The 19,232-nt window shown below is 45.3% G+C and overlaps 3 protein-coding genes across 3 annotated transcripts in view; all 3 read right to left on the bottom strand.

Annotated features, from left to right (window-relative positions):
• Positions 1-516: 516 nt before the first annotated feature.
• LOC127008247 (lipase 3-like) lies at positions 517-8,360 on the bottom strand. Its single transcript, XM_050879991.1, has 11 exons — positions 8,207-8,360; positions 7,195-7,380; positions 6,385-6,580; positions 5,965-6,079; positions 5,194-5,344; positions 4,788-4,880; positions 4,245-4,403; positions 3,669-3,753; positions 3,197-3,339; positions 2,779-2,867; positions 517-2,513 (listed from the first exon to the last, which is right to left on the bottom strand). The coding sequence occupies exons 2-11, from the start codon at positions 7,369-7,371 to the stop codon at positions 2,453-2,455; spliced, it is 1,269 nt and encodes a 422-aa protein (XP_050735948.1). The 5' UTR covers positions 7,372-7,380; positions 8,207-8,360; the 3' UTR covers positions 517-2,452.
• A 2,756-nt stretch (positions 8,361-11,116) lies between these two features.
• LOC127008448 (uncharacterized) lies at positions 11,117-15,004 on the bottom strand. Its single transcript, XM_050880592.1, has 5 exons — positions 14,866-15,004; positions 14,218-14,399; positions 13,660-13,848; positions 13,146-13,292; positions 11,117-11,790 (listed from the first exon to the last, which is right to left on the bottom strand). The coding sequence occupies exons 1-5, from the start codon at positions 14,963-14,965 to the stop codon at positions 11,674-11,676; spliced, it is 735 nt and encodes a 244-aa protein (XP_050736549.1). The 5' UTR covers positions 14,966-15,004; the 3' UTR covers positions 11,117-11,673.
• Positions 15,005-16,253: 1,249 nt separating this feature from the next.
• LOC127008447 (uncharacterized) overlaps positions 16,254-19,232 on the bottom strand; it is a 3,548-nt gene continuing 569 nt past the window's right edge. Inside the window, exons 1-2 of the mRNA XM_050880591.1 lie at positions 17,462-19,232; positions 16,254-17,046 (exon numbers count right to left, since the gene is read on the bottom strand). The exon at positions 17,462-19,232 is cut by the window's right edge and continues 569 nt beyond it. Coding sequence (XP_050736548.1) covers positions 16,964-17,046; positions 17,462-19,232 — 1,854 coding nt within the window. The 3' untranslated portion in view covers positions 16,254-16,963. The remainder of the gene's footprint in view (positions 17,047-17,461) is intronic.

Below are 19,232 nucleotides of genomic sequence, written 5' to 3'. Positions count from 1 at the left end.
CACACACACACACACACACACACACACACACACACACACACACTACCATATGTTTCCTCCAAGATACGGTGAACCATATGCATGGGAAGATATACACATGGCCTCATGAAGCTGTGAACATATTTGTATGTATATACCGGTATGTGTATTTATGAACACACCCATGAGTATATATTCATGACAGTTTTCTAATATACAGTACTTCTCTGTGTGCTGATATTATTACTGGTGTTATTGTTGTTGTTGTTATTATTATTATTATTATTATTATTATTATTATTATTATTATTATTATTATTATTATTATTATTATTATTATTATTATTATTATTATTATTATTATTATTATTATTATTATTATTATTATTATTATTATTATTATTATTATTATTATTATTATTATTATTATTATACTCCATATTTATGCTCACAGTTCAGCCACTCGTCGTAACAAGTAGAAATCTCGGTTCACTTTTGTCTTACAGGTAAATAGGCGTCATTAAAGAAAACTCAGTGTCGGCAAAATGTTTATGTTCGTACAGACTGTTTTCAGACAATATCATCAAGAAATCTAGTTGTTACTGTGCTCGCTGTCAACATTGTCGGCCGCGTACTTGACATAGCTGCTTGTTTTTCGTGTGTGTGTGTGTGTGTGTGTGTGTGTGTGTGTGTGTGTGTGTGTGTGTTTACGCTGTGCAGGTGGTGGTGGTGTTATAGCGGACGGTCAGCAACATCGACATTGTCAGCATGACAGTTGCTGCCCTGCTAGCGCTGGGCGCGAATGTCTACGTCGAAGTTGGTGGGGTTGCTTGGGGAGGCGGGGAGACTAGGGGAGTCGGAGAGGCCATCCGTCTCCCCGAGGAGGGCGGCTAGGTCAAGGTCAGGGTCACCGGAAGAGACGGGGCTTACAGGCTTTCCTTCTGCGGCGGGCAGGTCCACGGAGCCAGTGCTTAATGGGGTCTTGCTAATGGTGGCGTCGTGGGGGTCACCTGCATGACTGTGCTTCCCCCGCTGGCTGTAGTAGGATGGCCTGTAGTAGTAGGGCTTCCTGTAATAGGGGTGTGCCTCCACGGCCACCACCGCCGCCGCCACCGCCATCACCAGGAGACACCACGTCGCTTGGGCCATCGTTAAGAGGTGAGGAGCTGCTGTGTGGTGGCAGCACCTGCGTCACCCCTTATATACAGCGGCAGCCGGGACAGCCGAGCGAGCCCTCAGGCTGGGGGAAGTCAGTACCTAACAAGCCGCTGGGAATCTCCAACAGGGACGCCGTGCGGCGGAGGCGGGCGGCAAAAACTGGTCCCATCCGACCTGCCAAGCGGTGAGGCGAAGCACCGCACCTGCCTCACGCCTGTCCCGTGACTCCTTGTGGTGCCCGGCTTGTGCTAGGCTGCCTCAGGACCGGTGGCGATGTGATGTAGACGCACCCGTGATGCGCTGCCTGGCACAACTTCATGGGTGTATCGAAGGAATACAGACAGTCATGTTCCTTGTCTGTGTTCCACGTGTCCCAAACGGTGTCCTCGTGAGCCGCGGCGTTCCGCAAAGCGTCGCACATAATTCATATTTCCTGCGAGGCCAGTGTTGCGTCAGCGGACATGTGCACTTCCCTCACGGCCCGCCCTGAGTGCCGGGGAGGAGGAGGAGTTATATGACGGCAAGGAATAAAGTGACCGGATGTTTTGGGTCGTAATACTGTTACGTAGTTATATTAACGTGTGTTTATATAGATAGGTGGTAGATGTCTCTGGCACCTGAATTCTTCTCTTATGAGGACAAAACATTAACCGTGTGGTAGACGAAACGAAAGTTTCTAACTAAACATTCTGGCTAGCTATATCGCTGATGACTTGTTTCTTTCGGGAATTTCCCTTGAGGGGGTGGCCTTAACGGAAGGACCTTTAATTTTTTCCCTGCTCAGACACACCCTTTTTATCATTATACACCTCGGTGCAGTGGTTAACGTGCCTAGCTACGAATTCATTAGCCCGGAGTCGAATGCGGACTCGGGCACTCTGCGTGCAGCTCACTCACTTGTTCATCCTCTCTTTTTAGACTGGTATATTGAGATGAGTACCCGGGGAAACCCGGAGAGGATAAACTGTGGTATACCACACTGGCCTTGTAACCCGGGGTAATGGGTTCTTCCCACCACAGGCTCAAGGGCTAATGCGTCGGAGATGACCACCGAGGTCACTCACAGTTATACCTAAGGCCCCAACTTTACCAACACACTCCCCTTCCTATGCATCTCGCTCCTTCGCGTCTTGCTCAGTCCTATCGGTCCGCTTCATACCGATCCCATAACTTTCCCTCTACCTCCATGCTTACACTTATAAATGAAACAAATGAGATATAAAGTCTTTATTTCTACTACCCCTTTTTGCCATGCACGCGGCGGGCCAATGATTACTCGCTTCTCGTGGCCATGCTTCTAGAGCGTCGCCGCGCCTCAGTGCTGTGACAGGAAGTTGAGGACGTGACTGTTGACGTAGTAGTAGGTGTGAATGCACCTGTGGCGGAGGAGGGGGAGGCGATTAGCAGGTGGGTAAGGGGAAAGGCGGGGGAAGTTATAGGAAAAGACGGAAAGGGAAGGGAGGCGTAGGAAAGGGAATGAGAGGAAGGAGAGAATTAATACATGGTTAAAGGAGTGTTTTGTCATGTGTGTGTCTGTGTGTTTGTGTTTGTGTAAGAGAGAGAGAGAGAGAGAGAGAGAGAGAGAGAGAGAGAGAGAGAGAGAGAGAGAGAGAGAGAGAGAGAGAGAGAGAGAATCATTACCAGCCAAAGTCAAGGTGGTTGAACTGGTCTTTGTCGATCCTGTAGTTGAGCGCCACGTTGGGAAGCTCCGCAGCGAGGTGAGTCACGTCCTGGGGGAACAAGGGGAGATGAGGCACTGGGGGGACGGGGGGAGACGGAGGAACGAAACGAATGGCACAGTACATCAAGGTGTGGGAAAGGAAAGATGGAGGGAGGAAAGACGGAGAAAAGAACCAACATGTTGTAAGGGGGAAGGGAGAGTTAGGAGGTTTAGAGAGAGGGAGAGTTGGTCAACAAGGGTGAGTTGGAAGAAAAGTGTGGGCTGGTGATAGACAACGTGGAACTTATTTTAGAATCGGTATAGAAAACGGCTTTAATTTAGAGCTGTGAGGGAGAGAAGAGACATATGATAATACAATGAAAACACGTGTTGGATCACCTCGGGAGTGGCCAGCCAGTCGGTCTGTCCCCAAAAGAGGCCGACCGGTACGGTGACTTCGCTCAGGTTGTAGAGCGGCGGTGTGGACTGGCCGTAGTGGTTCATGTTGCCGATTATGCCATAGTCGTACTTCTGGAACAACCCTGTGAAGGCAACAATACGTACAATAACACGAAAAAAGTAGGTAGTCAAACATACAAACCGTTCTTTCAAACTTAATCACCGTTCTCAAAGTGCGAACCGCGAATTCTTCATAAATCAATATGTTTACCAGACGGCGAGAAGAATGTAAACGACTGAATACCGAACGCAAGGAGGCACACAGCTCTCAGTATGGTTAACAATTCCTGCAAATGGTTCGTGATGGCAGCTAACACTCAAAGTAAACCTGGATCAATGTGAAAAATAAAAACTACCGCTCATCAGAGTTAATGGTCTTCTAAAGTAATGCCAGTCGATCCAACCTACGCACCTGACGCAATAAGTTGGGCGTAGTGGTTGACGGTGTGGACGGAGGAACCGGCGGGGGTGTGGGCCAGTATGACGGGCAGGAACTCCTTGATTGGGGAGAGAAGCACAGGTGAGCAGGGGGACTGTAGGTTACGTTTTCAAGACACCTATTGATTTTAATTGGGTAGTAAGAAAATAGAGAGAGAAGTAGTTAAGCATGGGGGCATACTTTACATTTTTAAGACACCTATGGGTTTTAATTGGACAAAGAGAATATAATTAGCTGAGGAACTGTTGTGTTAAGTCTTACTAGCATCAAGGCACGTAAGGAACTTTATATGAAGGGAGAGAAGGTTTAGGTGATCAAGGGAAGTGTTGTGTTAGGTTCAATAATTACGGCACCTGTGACTTAATTAAGGGGAGAGAAGACTCAGGTAATAGAGAACTGTTAGGTTAACTTAGCATCAAGACACCTGTTAAACATAATGACGCCCTGACGACATGCCTCCCTTGAAGTTACTTCCCGCAGGTTCATCACGAAGTCGACGGACTGAACTTAGCATTGTGCCTGGTCTAGAATGTTTTGCTCGGCTCTTACCTCGTTCAGCTCTTCTGAGTCAGGTCCGGCGATCAGGAAGAGGAAGTTGTAGCAGACGCCGGCGTAGGTGCTGTTGTCGTCACAGAACTTGTCGGTGATGTAGTCCATGTACTCACCGCCGGGGAGGAGCTCGCCCACGCCCAGCAGGGTCATGATGGTCTATTGGGGTGTAGGACGTGGAAGGGATCGTGAGTAATACTTTTTTACACATAGGGCCATGTTCTTAAAGATTTCGTCACTCAAGCACACACATTTGACAAGGCTGGGTATTTTCATAGGTAGTTATATGACCCTGGTGGTAGTTTGATTATTTTCTGTACCTTGAACCCTAAAAAAAAATACATTCCGACTGATCTCTTTTTTGAACTTTTGAAATGTTGATGTGGGAGATGGAAGTGTCTGAGAATACCGAGGATAGTACACAACCTCACAGGCGACGCCAGTGACCAAATTATAACTTTTGTATCAGCCAGTCTTAAGAAGCTTCCACATCCTTGCCCCGGGATAACGAGGGTAGACAGGTAGACATGCAAAAGTACTTACGTCCAAGTCACCTGCGATGGGTGCCAGCTCGAAGAGGGGGCCTTTGGCGTAATCCAAGTACGCCACAGGGGCCAGGCCTGCCATAGCTCGCACCTGCCAGGGACACGTGCAGGGAAGTGGAAAAGGTTTATTGAGTCGAAGAAAATAGAAAAAAATCCGGGTAATTGTCATGTTTGGTCTCTGTTACCAGTAATTTGTCCCTCCTAGCGGCGCTCTATCTCATCCCATCCCTTGCCTTCCATCCAATAACACACAAGCATGCACACACACACACACACACACACACACACACACACACACACACACACACACACACACACACACACACACACACACACACACACACAGAGAGACACACACACACACACACACACACACACACACACACACACACACACACACACACCTTGCTGTTGTACTCTGGCCTCTCGCTCATCATGGCAAAGAAGACGGTAGTGCCCATGCTCCAGCCCACGTAGTAAAGGTCCTCCCGCCCCGTCGTGGCCAGGATGTAGTCGATGCTACTGGGCACGTCGTACTTCGCCATCTCGTCCCAGCTGAGGGTCGTTAGGGGGATATTAGTGGTGACGAATCGGTGAGGATGGGGTGAAATGCAGTGGTTAGGGTGCCATATGAAGGGAGGAGGAGTGAATTAAATCAGAATAAAAAAGAATAAACTACACAAACACGTTCAGTAAAGACTTCTCCAGGATTTTTTTTTTTTGTACAATAGTGACGTTTTAACGTTCTGCGTGATTGGTGGCGACGATGAAGTGGTTGTTTTACGCCACAAGATGGGATCAAACCAATGACAGATACCAATTTAAGATAACTTCAGCGGTTCGTCAAGCAAAATAGTCCGGCAATCATGGTGTGTTCGGCAAATTTTCGAATATCTCTACGTACCAATATCACTGGTTATACCACAATCAAAGTCGCTGATGTAAATGATAAATAATAATGGACTCACAGCCAATTCCTGAAGGACACCAGAAATTTTTGCACTAACCTGAACCCTCTTCATTCTGATGGTAAGCCACGCCATAATCCACTTTCAAAACTTTACCCATAATCTCATAACTTGGCGAGGCAGCTTTACCCACCCTTCCCTCGGCCCCCACCCTCACCACTCCCGCGCCCCCCCTGACCTTGCCCTTCCCCCCCGCACCTGCCTCACCTGAAGCTCCAGAAGTCGATGTTCTCGGGGTCCAGCTCAACGTGGGCCCTCGAGTAGGTGTTGCCGCGGAAGTTCGGCATCCACACGTCGTAGCCCGCGTCCGCCAGCACGTACGCTGGTCGGGGGAGTGAGAGGATGAGAAATAATAATGACGAGTGTGAAAACTGTTGATGTCAAAACAGAAGCTAAGTCATAATCTGCATCTTTTCGCCACCTGTTACGAAGTGCTTGATCGTCACTTTGTCCTGCCCCTTCCTACCCTGCCCTAAGCATAGTCCTGACTGACTAAACATAGTCCTGCCACCCTTTCTTACTCTTCCCTACCCTGCCCTGTTCTCCTTCCTCACGTTACACTGCAGCCCTTGATGCAGCATAGCTCAACCATTACCCCGCCCTTGCCTTGCCCCCTCCCCTCCTCACCGAGGGCCTCTTCCGGCGTGTTCATGATGTAGTCAGACGAGGAGCAGAGGAGGCAGTGCTGCAGGAGCGCCACGGGCCGGTCACCGCTGCTGCCGCCGATACCGTGAGGGACGCGGTGCAGCTCCAGGATGTAGCCGTCCGGCGTGGTCACGTGGTGGATCTCGGCGGGGTAGCCGAATTCCTCGATTATTTCCGTCTGCAGGAGGAAAGGGGAGCCGTGGACGAGGGGGGAAGGGACATCACAGGACACACGGCATTGCCTCTTCGGTCACAGGTCTACTGGGAAGGACAGCAAAGTACACTGGCCTTTGCTACTTGTGTCAAAGGTCTACCGAGAGAAGCAGGACCAACCACACCTCGTTGTCACTTGGATCACAGAAGTACTAGGAGGAAATACATGACCCACGCACTGCTGCTTTGGTCGCAGGAGGCACTGCCCTCCCTCGCAGGCTGAGGCCCCAACACCGTATCATTACATACATATCACCGTCCCAGAGAGAAAGAAAACAGGTCTGGATGGGCGTGAGGGGGACGGACTGGCACACATGACTCAGTGCAAGACATAATAGGTGTGTGAAGGAGAGCTTTTCGAGATCTGGTGCCACCCTGCCTCTTCCCTGCCTCCTAACATCCTTTCTTTCCTTCCAGCTTCTCTCCTTTCTATCCCTCCAGCCTCCCCCTAGTGCCTCAGTCTCTCATTCTTTTCCCAGCTAACCTCCCTGTCCCCTTCCCTTCATCCCTTCCCTCCAGTCTTGCACTCATTCCCTCCCTTCCAGCCTCCCTCCCTCATTCTCTCCCTTCGTTACTCACCGTGGTCAAGTTGACGCCCCAGTGAGTTGACCTCTGTTCCGCCATGAACCTCTCATGCATGATTTTCTGCGCCAGGGCTTTCAGCCTCTCGGTGGGAGGGTGGGCCAGCGCCAGGCTCCCCGCCAGCACCGCAACCACCACCACCGCCGCCACCCGCATCGCTGCCAAGCCAGTCATTCTGTCTCCCTGGGGGAAGGAACGTTGAAGGGGCAGCACTCTAGGGAACACAAGAGAGTGGAAGAGAGGACAGAGTGTGACGGATTGTTTTAAGGGGAAGATTTATGTTGAATATCCCAAGTGCCGTAAGACGCTCTCCAGTATGAAAAAAGACAAGAAAAGACGAAGGACATTAATTACACTGATATTCAAAGGTTCTTTAGAGAAAGAATTTTAGTCGCATGAAGAAGAAATTACAGAAGGAAGGCTGCTCCCGAGTTTACAGATGTAAGAGTGAATGTCGGTCGTTCCAGTAAGTCTCAAGACGAAGCTCACCAGATGGCAACAGCTTAGTTCCTTTACCTTCAGCCTCCCCATCGTGACACCATAAAGCCAGATTTTCAAGTCCCTTTTTGGGACGCAGTCTTTGGATTTTCACAGAGTTAAGCCTACGTATTATAAACTCAGTCGTTAAACGGTTTAAAGAAAATAAACAAAACCAACTAACCATCCCTTGAAAAACGGGTCAAAAACGACAAATCAGCCACATTAGTGTTGACGAAGACTAATACGACGTTCAAACAAAGACGTATTAATCACGCATCTTCGTCATTACTTTGTCGGTCCATATATACCAATACTTTGTAACGCGCTTATAGAAAAAAATATATACTTCAAAGCATTTTTTTTTATCCCACGTAACCGAAACCATACAAAGATCGTTTTATAACAAGAGTGTAGCGTATCGGTTGCTGCTGCCAACTGGTGATCATTATTTTCGTGAGTCGCTGATATGAACCAGAGTGAAGAATGTGCTATTATCTTATTTTCTTCTTGTTATTGTGGAGTGCCTTACCTATTGAGTGTCTCAGGCGGGAGTGATCTTGAAAGGCCGGCCAGGTGATGTTTATATTGATTGCGCCTTGCCAAGCGTAGAGAGTGGGGGGAGGGGGGTGCCGAGAGTGGAGGCTGGTGGGAGACTAGAAAAATTAGCTGAAAAGGGATGCCGTTTATGACGGACGTACAGCAAAGAAAACAATCAGTCGGACGCTTCATAGCCCCTCCAGAGACAAGTTACAAAACACGACTCAACTCACACACAAGCACACCAAAAAAAGAAGAAAAAAAAAGAGAGATCCTGAAAAACTTGAAGAGGTTAGACAGGTTACATAAGCTCACCCCTCAACACACGCAACATAACGCAACACTAACACTCAAGGGCACCTTACAACACACACACACACACACACACACACACACACACACACACACACACACACACACACACACACACACACACACTTTTTAGATATATAAATATAAGTACACTACAAACAAGATCACTTCTATACAAAACAATAAGAAGATATGATTAGGTAAAAATAAATCCCCCCCCCCCAGATGTTTACTTCCTCACGCCACCTACCCCCCCCCCCCCCCCACACACACACACGCACACCAGATGTTTACTTCCTCACGCCACCTACCCCCACACACACACACATAAACACACACACACCCAGATGATTACTTTCCCACCCCTCCAGAAAAAAAAAAAAATCGTTCACGCTAACCAACAGTGGTGCCGCTGCCTCATCTCCCCCACGACACTTGTACAACCTTGGCAACGTGTGTGTGTGTGTGTGCGTGTGGCACTAGCGTGTATTTTTTTTTTTACAACAAAGGAGACAGCTCAAGGGCACAACAAAAACAATAATAAAAAAAGCCCGCTACTCGCTGCTCCCAAAAAAGAATCGATAGAGGTGGCCGAAAGAAAGGTTAATTTCGGGAGGAGAGGTGTCCTGATACCCTCCTTTTGAAAGAGTTAAAGTCGTAAGCAGGAGGATATACAGATGAAGAAAGATTGTTCCAGAGTTTACCAGCGTGAGGGATGAAAGAGTGAAGATCCTGGTTAACTCTTGCATAAGGGGTTTGGACAGTATAGGGATGAGCATGAGTAGAAAGTCGTGTGCAGCGGGGCCGCGGTAGGGGGGGAGGCATGCAGTTAGCAAGTTCAGAAGAGCAGTCAGCGTGGAAATATCGATAGAAGATAGAAAGAGAGGCAACATCGCGGCGGAATTTAAGAGGTAGAAGACTATCAGTAGGAGGAGGAGAGCTGATGAGACGAAGAGCCTTAGTCTCCACTCTGTCCAGAAGAGCTGCGTGAGTGGAGTCTCCCTACACGTGAGATGCATACTCCATACGAGGGCGGACGAGGCCCCTGTATATGGATAGCAACTGCGCGGGGGAGAAGAACTGGCGGAGACGATACAGAACGCCCAACCTCGAGGAAGCTGATTTAGCGAGAGAGGAGATATGAAGTTTCCTGTTGAGATTTTGAGTTAAGGATAGACCGAGGATGTTTAGTGTTGAAGACGGTGACAGCTGAGTGTTGTCGAAGAATAGGGGATAGGTGTTTGGAAGATTGTGTCGAGTTGATAGGTGGAGAAATTGAGTTTTTGAGGCATTGAAGGACACAAGGTTCCTTCTGCTCCAATCGGAAATGATAGCAAGGTCTGAGGTTAAGCGTTCTGCAGCCTCCAGTCTGGAGTCGTGTACTTCCTGTTGAGAGGGTCTTCTATTGAAAGAAGTTGAATAATGCAGAGTGGAGTCGTCGGCGTATGAGTGGACAAAAAAGTTTGTTATAGAAAGAAGATCATTGATGAATAACAGGAAGAGAGTGGGTGATAGGACAGAGCCCTGTGGAACGCCACTGTTGATAGGTTTAAGGGAAGAGCAGTGACCGTCTACCACCGCAGAGATAGAACGGCCGGAAAGGAAACTGGAGATAAAGGAACAGAGAGAGGGATAGAATCCGAAAGAGGGCAGTTTAGAAAGCAAAGACTGGTGCCAGACTCTATCGAAGGCTTTCGATATGTCTAGCGCAACAGAGGAAGTTTCACCGAAACGGCTAAGAGAGGATGACCAAGAGTCAGTTAAGAGAGCAAGAAGATCGCCAGTTGAACGCCCCTTGCGGAATCCATACTGGCGATCAGATAGAAGGTTAGAAGTGGAAAGGTGCTTTTGAACCTTCCGGTTAAGGATTGTATATGTTGTATTGTATATTTCTAGGGTCATTGGGAAAAAACGTAAAACACACACACACACACACACACACACACACACACACACACACACACACACACACACACACACACACACACACACACATGACCCTTTATTAACTATACACGATAGACACCTTGTAAAGCGAGGATGAGTGGGAGAGCAGGAACTATGGAAAGAAAGGAAACCACAACACACAAGACATTACATAAATATCGCGGAGAGCAAACTCAGAACATCATATCAAGCGACGTGTATAGGATAGTTAATAAAAAGCTTGAGGCTTGAATTTGTGTAAGATAAGTGTGTGAACGAGGGGCTTGAACACTCGAGTAAGATAAATTATAAGAAAGGACACGTGGTGAATGCCTCACGTTCTCTGTTATGTTTTGTTGTGGTTAAATCTTGATAGCGTGTTGGAGAGGAGGAAAGAACGTTGCGATATGACTGTATGATGATTAATGATGATAACTATAATAAAAGAACATGCTAAAAATAATACAAATAATAATAATAATAATAATAATAATAATAATAATAATAATAATAATAATAATAATAATAATAACAATAATAATATCAGGCAAGTATCGATGTTTTCTTCTCTATCTTTGTAAATTGACCTTTATTACCTTCACACACACACACACACACACACACACACACACACACACACACACGGGGAAGCACAAAGGGCTCATTGACTCATTGGGAATAACAACTTTATTTTGGTTTACGTTCTCAGTAGGGTGAGTCACGTGTCTTTCTTTGTTTTGGAGCGGAAATGCCGACAAAGTAGGTAACACCTGGAGGTCACCTGTCGAGTACCTGACGCCGCGGAGGAGGTAGAGGAGAAAAAGAAGAAGAGGAAGAGGAAGAAGGTAAAGAAAAGAGAAGAAGGAAAAGGAAAACAAGTAGAACAAGAATATGAACGGGAAGAATAATAAAAAAAAAAGAATTGAAGGAGGAGGAGAAGACGAAGAAGAAGATGATGAATAACAACAAGAACAAGTATATACATGAACGAAAATAATCATTAAATATGAAACCAAGAACAGTAAGATGAAAAAGTAAGCAAAAGCAACAAGAACAACAATAAATACAACAAACAACAGTAATAATAACAAGAAAAAAAAAAGATAATACAAAAAAAGCAAAAGTAACCGCAAGAAAAACAAATACAATAGCAGCAGCATTACCAGGAACAACAACCAGCAGCACAACACTAGGGCCACTCAACGAGTATATAGCGGGCATCTAGACGTTGAAGAGCAGCAGGGTGGTGTTGTTGCCCACCAAGACGTGTTGCCTTACGTCGTTGTCGTGAATCCCCAGCAACGACAAGGTGTCCTTACTCCTGCCTGTCACTGCGGCCTGAAGGGGGAAGGGGAAAGGTGTTAGTGGTGGTGGTGGTGGTGGCGTTTGTATCTCTTCCTGTCTGCACCTCCCTGTCTATCTGTTTCATTGTCTGTCTCTGTCAAGGGGAGAAGGTGTTAGTGGTAATATTGGTGTCGTTGTTTGTCTTCTTTCTGCCTGCATCTATCTATCTGTCTATTTCTCTCTGGTTATATCTAGTTTCTTTGTCTGTCTGTCTTTGTCCTTATCAAGGGGTGAAAATGCTGATGGTGGTGATGGAGATGGTGTTGTCTGTATGCGTCTTTTCTGTCTGTACCCGCCTGTATGTTTATGTATGGATTTTATAAGCATGTGTCAGTCTGTATCTGTCTCGCTATCAATCTATATCACAAAAATAATGCATTTGTAATGGCCTCTAATATCTTTATCGTTTTCTTTGTTTTTGTCCGTTCAATATGTATATGTCAGTCTGTTTCTTAGTCTCTATCCATCACTAAAATAATGCTTTAGTAACTGCCTCAAATATCTGTATCGTTTTCTTTGATCCCTCACCTGTTGGCCTGCACAGGTAACTCAGGTAAACATTTAAAAGACAACCAAAGAAAACAAATGTATTCATCACTGAGAAATAAAGTAAAAAGAATCCCTGAATAATGCTTTGTAGCAGAAATTCATAACGAAGAAAATTAATTACACATTATTATTTTAACAGTAAAGAAAGCATTTCAAGGTTAAAACTAGATAGGAAGAAAAATGACCGCTAATCGCTGCTCCTATAAAATGAAGTATAGATCAAAGAGAGGTCAATTTCGGGTGAAGTGTCCTCATACTCCTCTAGTTGAAAAGAACAATGGCCAGAGCTCACCACCACCGTATTAGGCAAAGCTGCGAACCGTGTTACTCAAAGTTTATCACCGTATTATTTCAACTCATCGCCATATTGTTCAAAGTTGATTATATGTATTATATGAAAGTTCAATAGCTGAATCAAACAATAAAAACCTAACTAGAACAAATAAGTAAAAAGATTAATACGTAGATGAACAAAGAAGTGAAATTAAAAAAAAAAGTAACCACGGATTTTATAAAAGAACACCAGCTAAATAAGTAAATAAAAAGGTTGATAAATAAATAAACGAATTGGTAAGTAAATAAACAAAATTTGATAGATAAAAAGGTTAATAGATTAATAGATGAATTGATAAGTAAATAAAGAAACTGATAAATTATTGATAGATAAACAAACAAAGTGATAAATAAATAAGAACACAGATAAATAGGCTGATAGATAAACGAATTAATAAGTAAAGACACAAATAAGTTCATAAAAGAATAAACGAGTTGACAAGTAAATAAACAAACAATTTGCTTACCTTGACTGTAGGGGGTTTGCTGTAGAGTAGGGGGGTCAACACCTGGGAGAGCATGTGGATAGGAGTCAGGACGAGGTCAACCGTGCCCTCGTGACCCAGCCCGCGGAGGAGAGAGGTCACGGGAATGCACTGTTCCTTACGCTTGTTCTGAAGAGAGAGAGAGAGAGAGAGAGAGAGAGAGAGAGAGAGAGAGAGAGAGAGAGAGAGAGGTTTGGGATGTTCTTTTTATTCTATTCATCTACAAGAAATGTATTGCAAATTTTGTAACACACACACACACACACACACACACACACACACACACACACACACACACACACACACACACACACACACACACACACACACACACACACACACACACTAAAAAAAAAAGAACATTAAGATAAAAAAGAAAGCAAAAAGACAAAAAGAACAACAACTACTATAATAACAAGAAAAAGAAGGAAAAGAATATGAAACTACAAAAGCAACAACAACACACACACACACACACACACACACACACACACACCAAGTAAGGGATGGATATCGCGGGGCAGGCGTGGGTGTGCCAGAAGTGCGGGGGGTGGACGGGCGTGTGAGGGGTGGGGGTTCCCTCGGGGCGGGGCTCCACCCACAACCCCCTCGCCCCACTCCCCAGCTCTCCAACCACGCCTGGGTACGCGCCCCCCGCCACCACCATGAATTTCACGTCACCAATCTGTTAGGGAGATAGTAGTAGTAGTAGTAGTAGTAGTAGTAGTAGTAGTAGTAGTAGTAGTAGTAGTAGTAGTAGTAGTAGTAGTAGTAGTAGTAGTAGTAGTAGTAGAAGCTGTAGAATTAGTAGGAGTAATGATAACACCACCACACCAATACCATTACACTACCACCGCCACCACACTACATCATCGCCACATATTTTCACCTCCACCACCACCACTCACCACATTTTCACCACTATCACCCCCTCCACCATCAACAGACAATTTTCACCACAACTACCACCACAACTACATATATTCACCACTACCACCATCATCATATATCATCACCACCCCAACCATCACCACATCACCATCACCTGCCTCACCGTGTCCTTCAGCAGCTTGACCACCCTGTATTCCTCGGGGGTCATGGAGGGCGTGGAGGTAGAGGGGGGCGGCGGCGAGGGGGCGGAGGGGGGCGTTAGGAAGTCCTCCCTCACCACCTGGATTAGCCGGGGGTCGTTCCACAAAGGGGAGCCACTCACCATGAGGCTAAGACACTCCTCCTCTGTTATAGGCGATCGAATGCTGTTTATAAGGTATTGGATTTTGTTTATATAGATATTCTATCTTATTTATATAGTAAGGAATCTTGTTTATAAGCGATTAGATTCAAGTTATAATTGTATTGTATCCTGTTTACAGAACTATCTGATCTTGTTACTTCAGTCAGCCAAGGAATCAGCCAAACAGTCACCTAGTCAAGCAGTCAGTCAGGCAGTCATTCGCCTATTCAGTCAGTCCGCCAATGAACTAGTCACCTAGTCAGCCAGTCAGTCAGTCAGCCAATCAGCCAGTCACCTAGTCAGTCAATCAGTCGGTCAGTCAGTCAGCCAGCCAGTCAAACAGTCAGTCACTTAGTCAGTCAGTCAGTCAGTTGCGTAGTCAGTCAGTTAATCATTCATTCAGCGAGTGAATGAGCTAAACAGTCAACTAGTCAGTCAGTCAGTCAATCAGTCGCACCAGTCACTCACCTGTAGCCTCTCGACATTTTTCAGGTGTCAAAAGCTGTTGTTGGTTGTGGTGATGATAAACTGTAGCCGAGCCCACCACCACCACCGTCACCACCACCATCACCCCCGCCGCCACCACCACTGTCTCTCTCCCCTTAGCCATCCTAAGAAGCAAAGATTGATGGATAGATAGATAGACAGGCAGATAGAGAGAGAATGATATACCACCAGATATGTGTATCTTTTTAATCACAGGACACACACACACACACACACACACACACACACACACACACACACACACACACACACACACACACACACACACACACACACCTCCTCTCGAAACACGCACACAAGGAAAACTGACCTGTGTATACGTGTTCCCGTGTGTGTGTGTGTGTGTGTGTGTGTGTGTCATGGTACGTGTACACAAATATACTCACATAAGAGTACACTTCCTCTTCTTTGTTTTCTTTTCTTCTACCTTTCTTCATGTTGCTCCTTCGCTTCTTCCTCTTCCTTTTCATCTTCTACTTCTTCTTCTTATTATTATTATTATTATTATTATTATTATTATTATGAATATTATTATTATTATTATTATCATTATTAGCATTATTATTTTGCTGATAAAACTGATAGATAGTTAGATACGTAGTTACTAAGACATAGGAGGAGGAGGAGGAGGGGGAGGAGAACGAGGAGGAGGAGGCGAAAGAGTATAGGGAAAACGGCTCCAATATTATTACTTCCACTTTTTATCCTCGAATGCGCGCCATCTGTGAGAGCGGAAAAGTAAAAGGAAAAGAGAGAGAGGAGAGGGATGGACGCAGGAAAACTGAAGAGTAGGAGAGGAAGGAAGGAGAGAAAAAGGAAGGTTTGGAACGCGTTAAAACAAGGGACATAAAGCAAAAGAAAAACACCAGAGAACAAGGAGTTGAAAGAGGAGAATATGAAGAGGGAAGTAAAAAAAAAAATGAGAGCTTTACGAACAGCCCAGCAGAAATTAATAAGAGAAACATGGGAAAACGAGGAAAATAGAAGAGAAGAGGAAAGACGAAATAGGAGCTACGATATTCATTTAATGGACGCCACACAAAAAACTGAGAGACTGAAAATCAGGGAGAAAGGAAGAAAATGGAAGCGAGGATTGACAAAGAAACCTTTACGAACAGGAAAAAATATAGGTGAAAATAAAATTAGAAAAATAAAGGTGAAAAAAAAAGTTACATCATCGTTCGTTATAGTTTATTAAAAGATGTTTATACAGTAGACCAAACAGCACTACATAGTAATAATAATAATGATAATAATAAAAACAATAAAATAATAATAATAATAATAATAATAATAATAATAATAATAATAATAATAATAACAATAATGATAATAACCTTACTCCAAAGGTACGAAAATTACAGGAAAAACAAAACTTTATTCAGAGACTCAATGGTATTTTTTGTTAAGACGTAACAGAAATTGGCTTAATGAATAATGGTTTGAAGTACATTAATGATAGAAAAAAAGAGATACATTTTACAGAGAAAGGCAGCTGGTCGTGTTGGTGATTATCATGTTGGTTGTAGTGATGTAAGATTATGTTTGGGGGGTGACTGTGGGTTGTATCTGAGCCATAGAAGAGAAAAGCTTGGCCAACTAGATAACAGGCGCCTCAGAGTTACCAAAAAGAGCTGTGAGAAATTCAAATTGATGCTGACAGAATAGGTTTTAGTGTGTGAGAGTGGGGTCGAGGGATGTTCAAGATCTCGAAGAAGTAGCTGGATCACACACACTAAAAAGACAACAATAAGAAAAAATGTCTCAGCATCAATTTGAATTTCGCGCGGCTATTCTGGTAACAACATGGCGCCTGTGACGAAGGTATCTATTCCATGGCTCTGGGTTGTAATGTCGTTGACGGAGCAAAGGATTGTGTAAGGGAGTGGGCAGGGAGTCTTAAGTGGGTGAACGTGGTGGTAATGGTGGTGGAGAAGGACTGTAAAGTGTAGCTGGGGCAAGTTTTGGTGTAGATTGTTATGACGGGATGTAGCTGGTGGAGTGATATTAGAAGCAATAGTAGGAGTAAATAGTAGTGGTCGTGCTGGAGGTGTTGGTGTTAGCTAGCACACAACACCAGCATCAGGAGGCAGAAGACGACACCGATGAGGATGATGACTGGCAACGGGATGCTCACGGAGTCTGTTAGCTAGGTCGAGAGATAGATTAAAATATTGACAGGTAGATATGCTCACGGAGTCTGTGGGAGGGAGATAGATAAAGATAGATGAGTATACAGATAAGAGGAAAGTATAAATAGTATTTAGATAGGAAGACAGGTAGGTAGGTAAGTTAATATACTGACAGATTGATAGCTAGGTATAGAGATAGGTTAAAATATTGACAGGTAGATAAATAGACAGGTAATGAGACATGAAAGTAGGTTAGGTAATGTAGTCAGATAGACAGATGAGTAGATAAGTAGATAGGTTAATATATTGACATGGATAAATAGGTAAGGAGGCAGGTAGGCATGGAGAGAGAGAGAGAGAGAGAGAGAGAGAGAGAGAGAGAGAGAGAGAGAGAGAGAGAGAGAGAGAGAGAGAGAGAGACTCACCCATATACCAAGGCACATTCTTGCTTTTCTTCTTCCCTTCCTTTTCCCTCGACTTCTCCTCCCCCCAAAAGGGTTCCTGGTGCCTTACACGCCGTGGCGGAGGTTCGTTTACGGTTTCATTCAGCGGTTCAGTTGGTGTTCGAACCGTTGTCTTTTTTCCTGGTTCTGTATGAAGTGTTAGTGTGGCTTCAGATGCAAGTGTAGTCGGTTCTAAGGCTTCAAAGGGGGATGGAGTCGTTTTATTAAGTGGTTCATTCTGAGTTCGAGGCTTCAAAAGTGCTTCGCGGATCGAGTGAGGCTTTTTCGGGAGTTCTGATGACATGGTCGGGCTCAGGAAAGGTGTTCTTGGAGGCGGTGGTGATGATGGTGGTGGCGAGTTGTCATAGTAAGGGGACTGGATAGTTAAGTGAAGCCTCGTTGATATTTCTGAAGCATTGAGAGTGTTTGTAAGCGTTTCGTTTCGAGTCGTAGCTCTACTGATGAGGCCGGATGAGTTTAAAGTGCTCAAAGGCTGTTCTAAACCTCCGTCTGGCGTCATGGAGGTGTCATGCAGGGTGCGTAACTTTGTGGGGTCATCATGGGATCTAAGAGGCTTCAAAGACGTGGTGGAGTCGTTCAATTGGACTTTATTAAGAGGCCGAGCCGTGATGAAGCTTAGGAGGGGAGCTGGTAAGGGTGTGGTTCTGGATGTGGTCCGTGTGTGAAGCTCTCTTGCTGGAGGAGGAGGAGGGTATGTGACAAGCTTCATCAGTGGTTCAGAGGTCTTGCTAAGTTTCCATAGGCTTTCATGATGCACTTGAGGCGTAGAGGATCTAGACTGATTGAGCGCCTGCATTAAGGCTTCAGGCAACGGTTGGATCCTCTTATGGGCTTCGTAATGTTTATTGAAGCTTTTAGTTAACATTCGAGGATCTGGCGAACTTTCCTGCAGGGTTAGGGTTCTTAAAGTGGCTTCAGGGGATTGGGTCGTCTTAGTGAGGGCTTCATTAGGCGCTGAAGGTCTCACAGAGGCTTCACGTTTTGGAAGACGCACTGGTGAAGGTTTTTGGAGTGTCCTGTTTCGTAGGGCTGCTTCAATGATCTCGGACGTGTTCATAAGCGTTTCCAGGGCCGTTGTTGGGGTCGAGGAGGCTTCACGGAGACGGTCTAGAGGCGTGGGAGTCTGGCTGGAGTCTTCACTATTTTCTTCGTTTCTATTTGATCCAGAGAGAGCCTTTGGTGAGCTGGGATAAGAGGTTTCACGGGGATGGTCTACAGGCGTTGGAGTCTGGCTGGAGTCTTCACTTGCTTCCTCCTTTCTCGATGGTCTAGAGAGAGTCTTTGGGAAGCTGACGTAAGAGGCTTCACTTAAAAGAGGTGACGAAACAGCTTCTAGTGGAATGTGAATCTGGCTGGAGTCTGTACTAGTTTCTTCGTTTCCCATTGGCCCAGATAAAGCCCTCGGGGTCATAACATAAGAGCCTTCATTTGAAATAGGTGACGAAACAGCTTTTAGTGAAGTGGGAGTCTGGTTGGTGTCTTTACTAGCTCTTTCCTCTCCCATTGGACCAGATACAGCCTTTAAGGAGTTAACATAAGAGGGACCACTTGAATCAGGTGACGAGGCAGCTTTAGGTGACACGAGCGCAAGGGAATTGAAGGTTTTGAGAAGGACTGATCTCGTTAGAGCTTCATAGGACGCTAATAGGACCCTGAGAGCTTCTAACGAGGCACCATCAATCGCTTCACTTGTATTGGGGCTCAGGGCTTCACTAGGCAGGATATAAGGCTT

This window comes from Eriocheir sinensis, chromosome 37 (genome assembly GCF_024679095.1).
Source record: "Eriocheir sinensis breed Jianghai 21 chromosome 37, ASM2467909v1, whole genome shotgun sequence".
NCBI lineage: Eukaryota > Metazoa > Arthropoda > Malacostraca > Decapoda > Varunidae > Eriocheir > Eriocheir sinensis.
Note: the sequence above shows the minus strand (reverse complement) of the source record. Positions and strands in the feature narration are given on the sequence as shown.

Coding starts and splice junctions, on each gene's coding strand:
- LOC127008448 (XM_050880592.1), bottom strand. CDS start 14,965: ATGGTGGTGGTGACGGTGGTGGTGGTGGGCTCGGCTACAGTTTATCAT. Junction 14,400..14,865: donor AAAATGTCGAGAGGCTACAG/GTGAGTGACTGG, acceptor CGCCTATAACAG/AGGAGGAGTGTCTTAGCCTC. Junction 13,293..13,659: donor CGATATCCATCCCTTACTTG/GTGTGTGTGTGT, acceptor CTCTCTCTTCAG/AACAAGCGTAAGGAACAGTG.
- LOC127008247 (XM_050879991.1), bottom strand. CDS start 7,371: ATGACTGGCTTGGCAGCGATGCGGGTGGCGGCGGTGGTGGTGGTTGCG. Junction 5,345..5,964: donor ATCGACTTCTGGAGCTTCAG/GTGAGGCAGGTG, acceptor AACGACCCTCAG/CTGGGACGAGATGGCGAAGT. Junction 2,514..2,778: donor AACCACCTTGACTTTGGCTG/GTAATGATTCTC, acceptor CCTCCGCCACAG/GTGCATTCACACCTACTACT.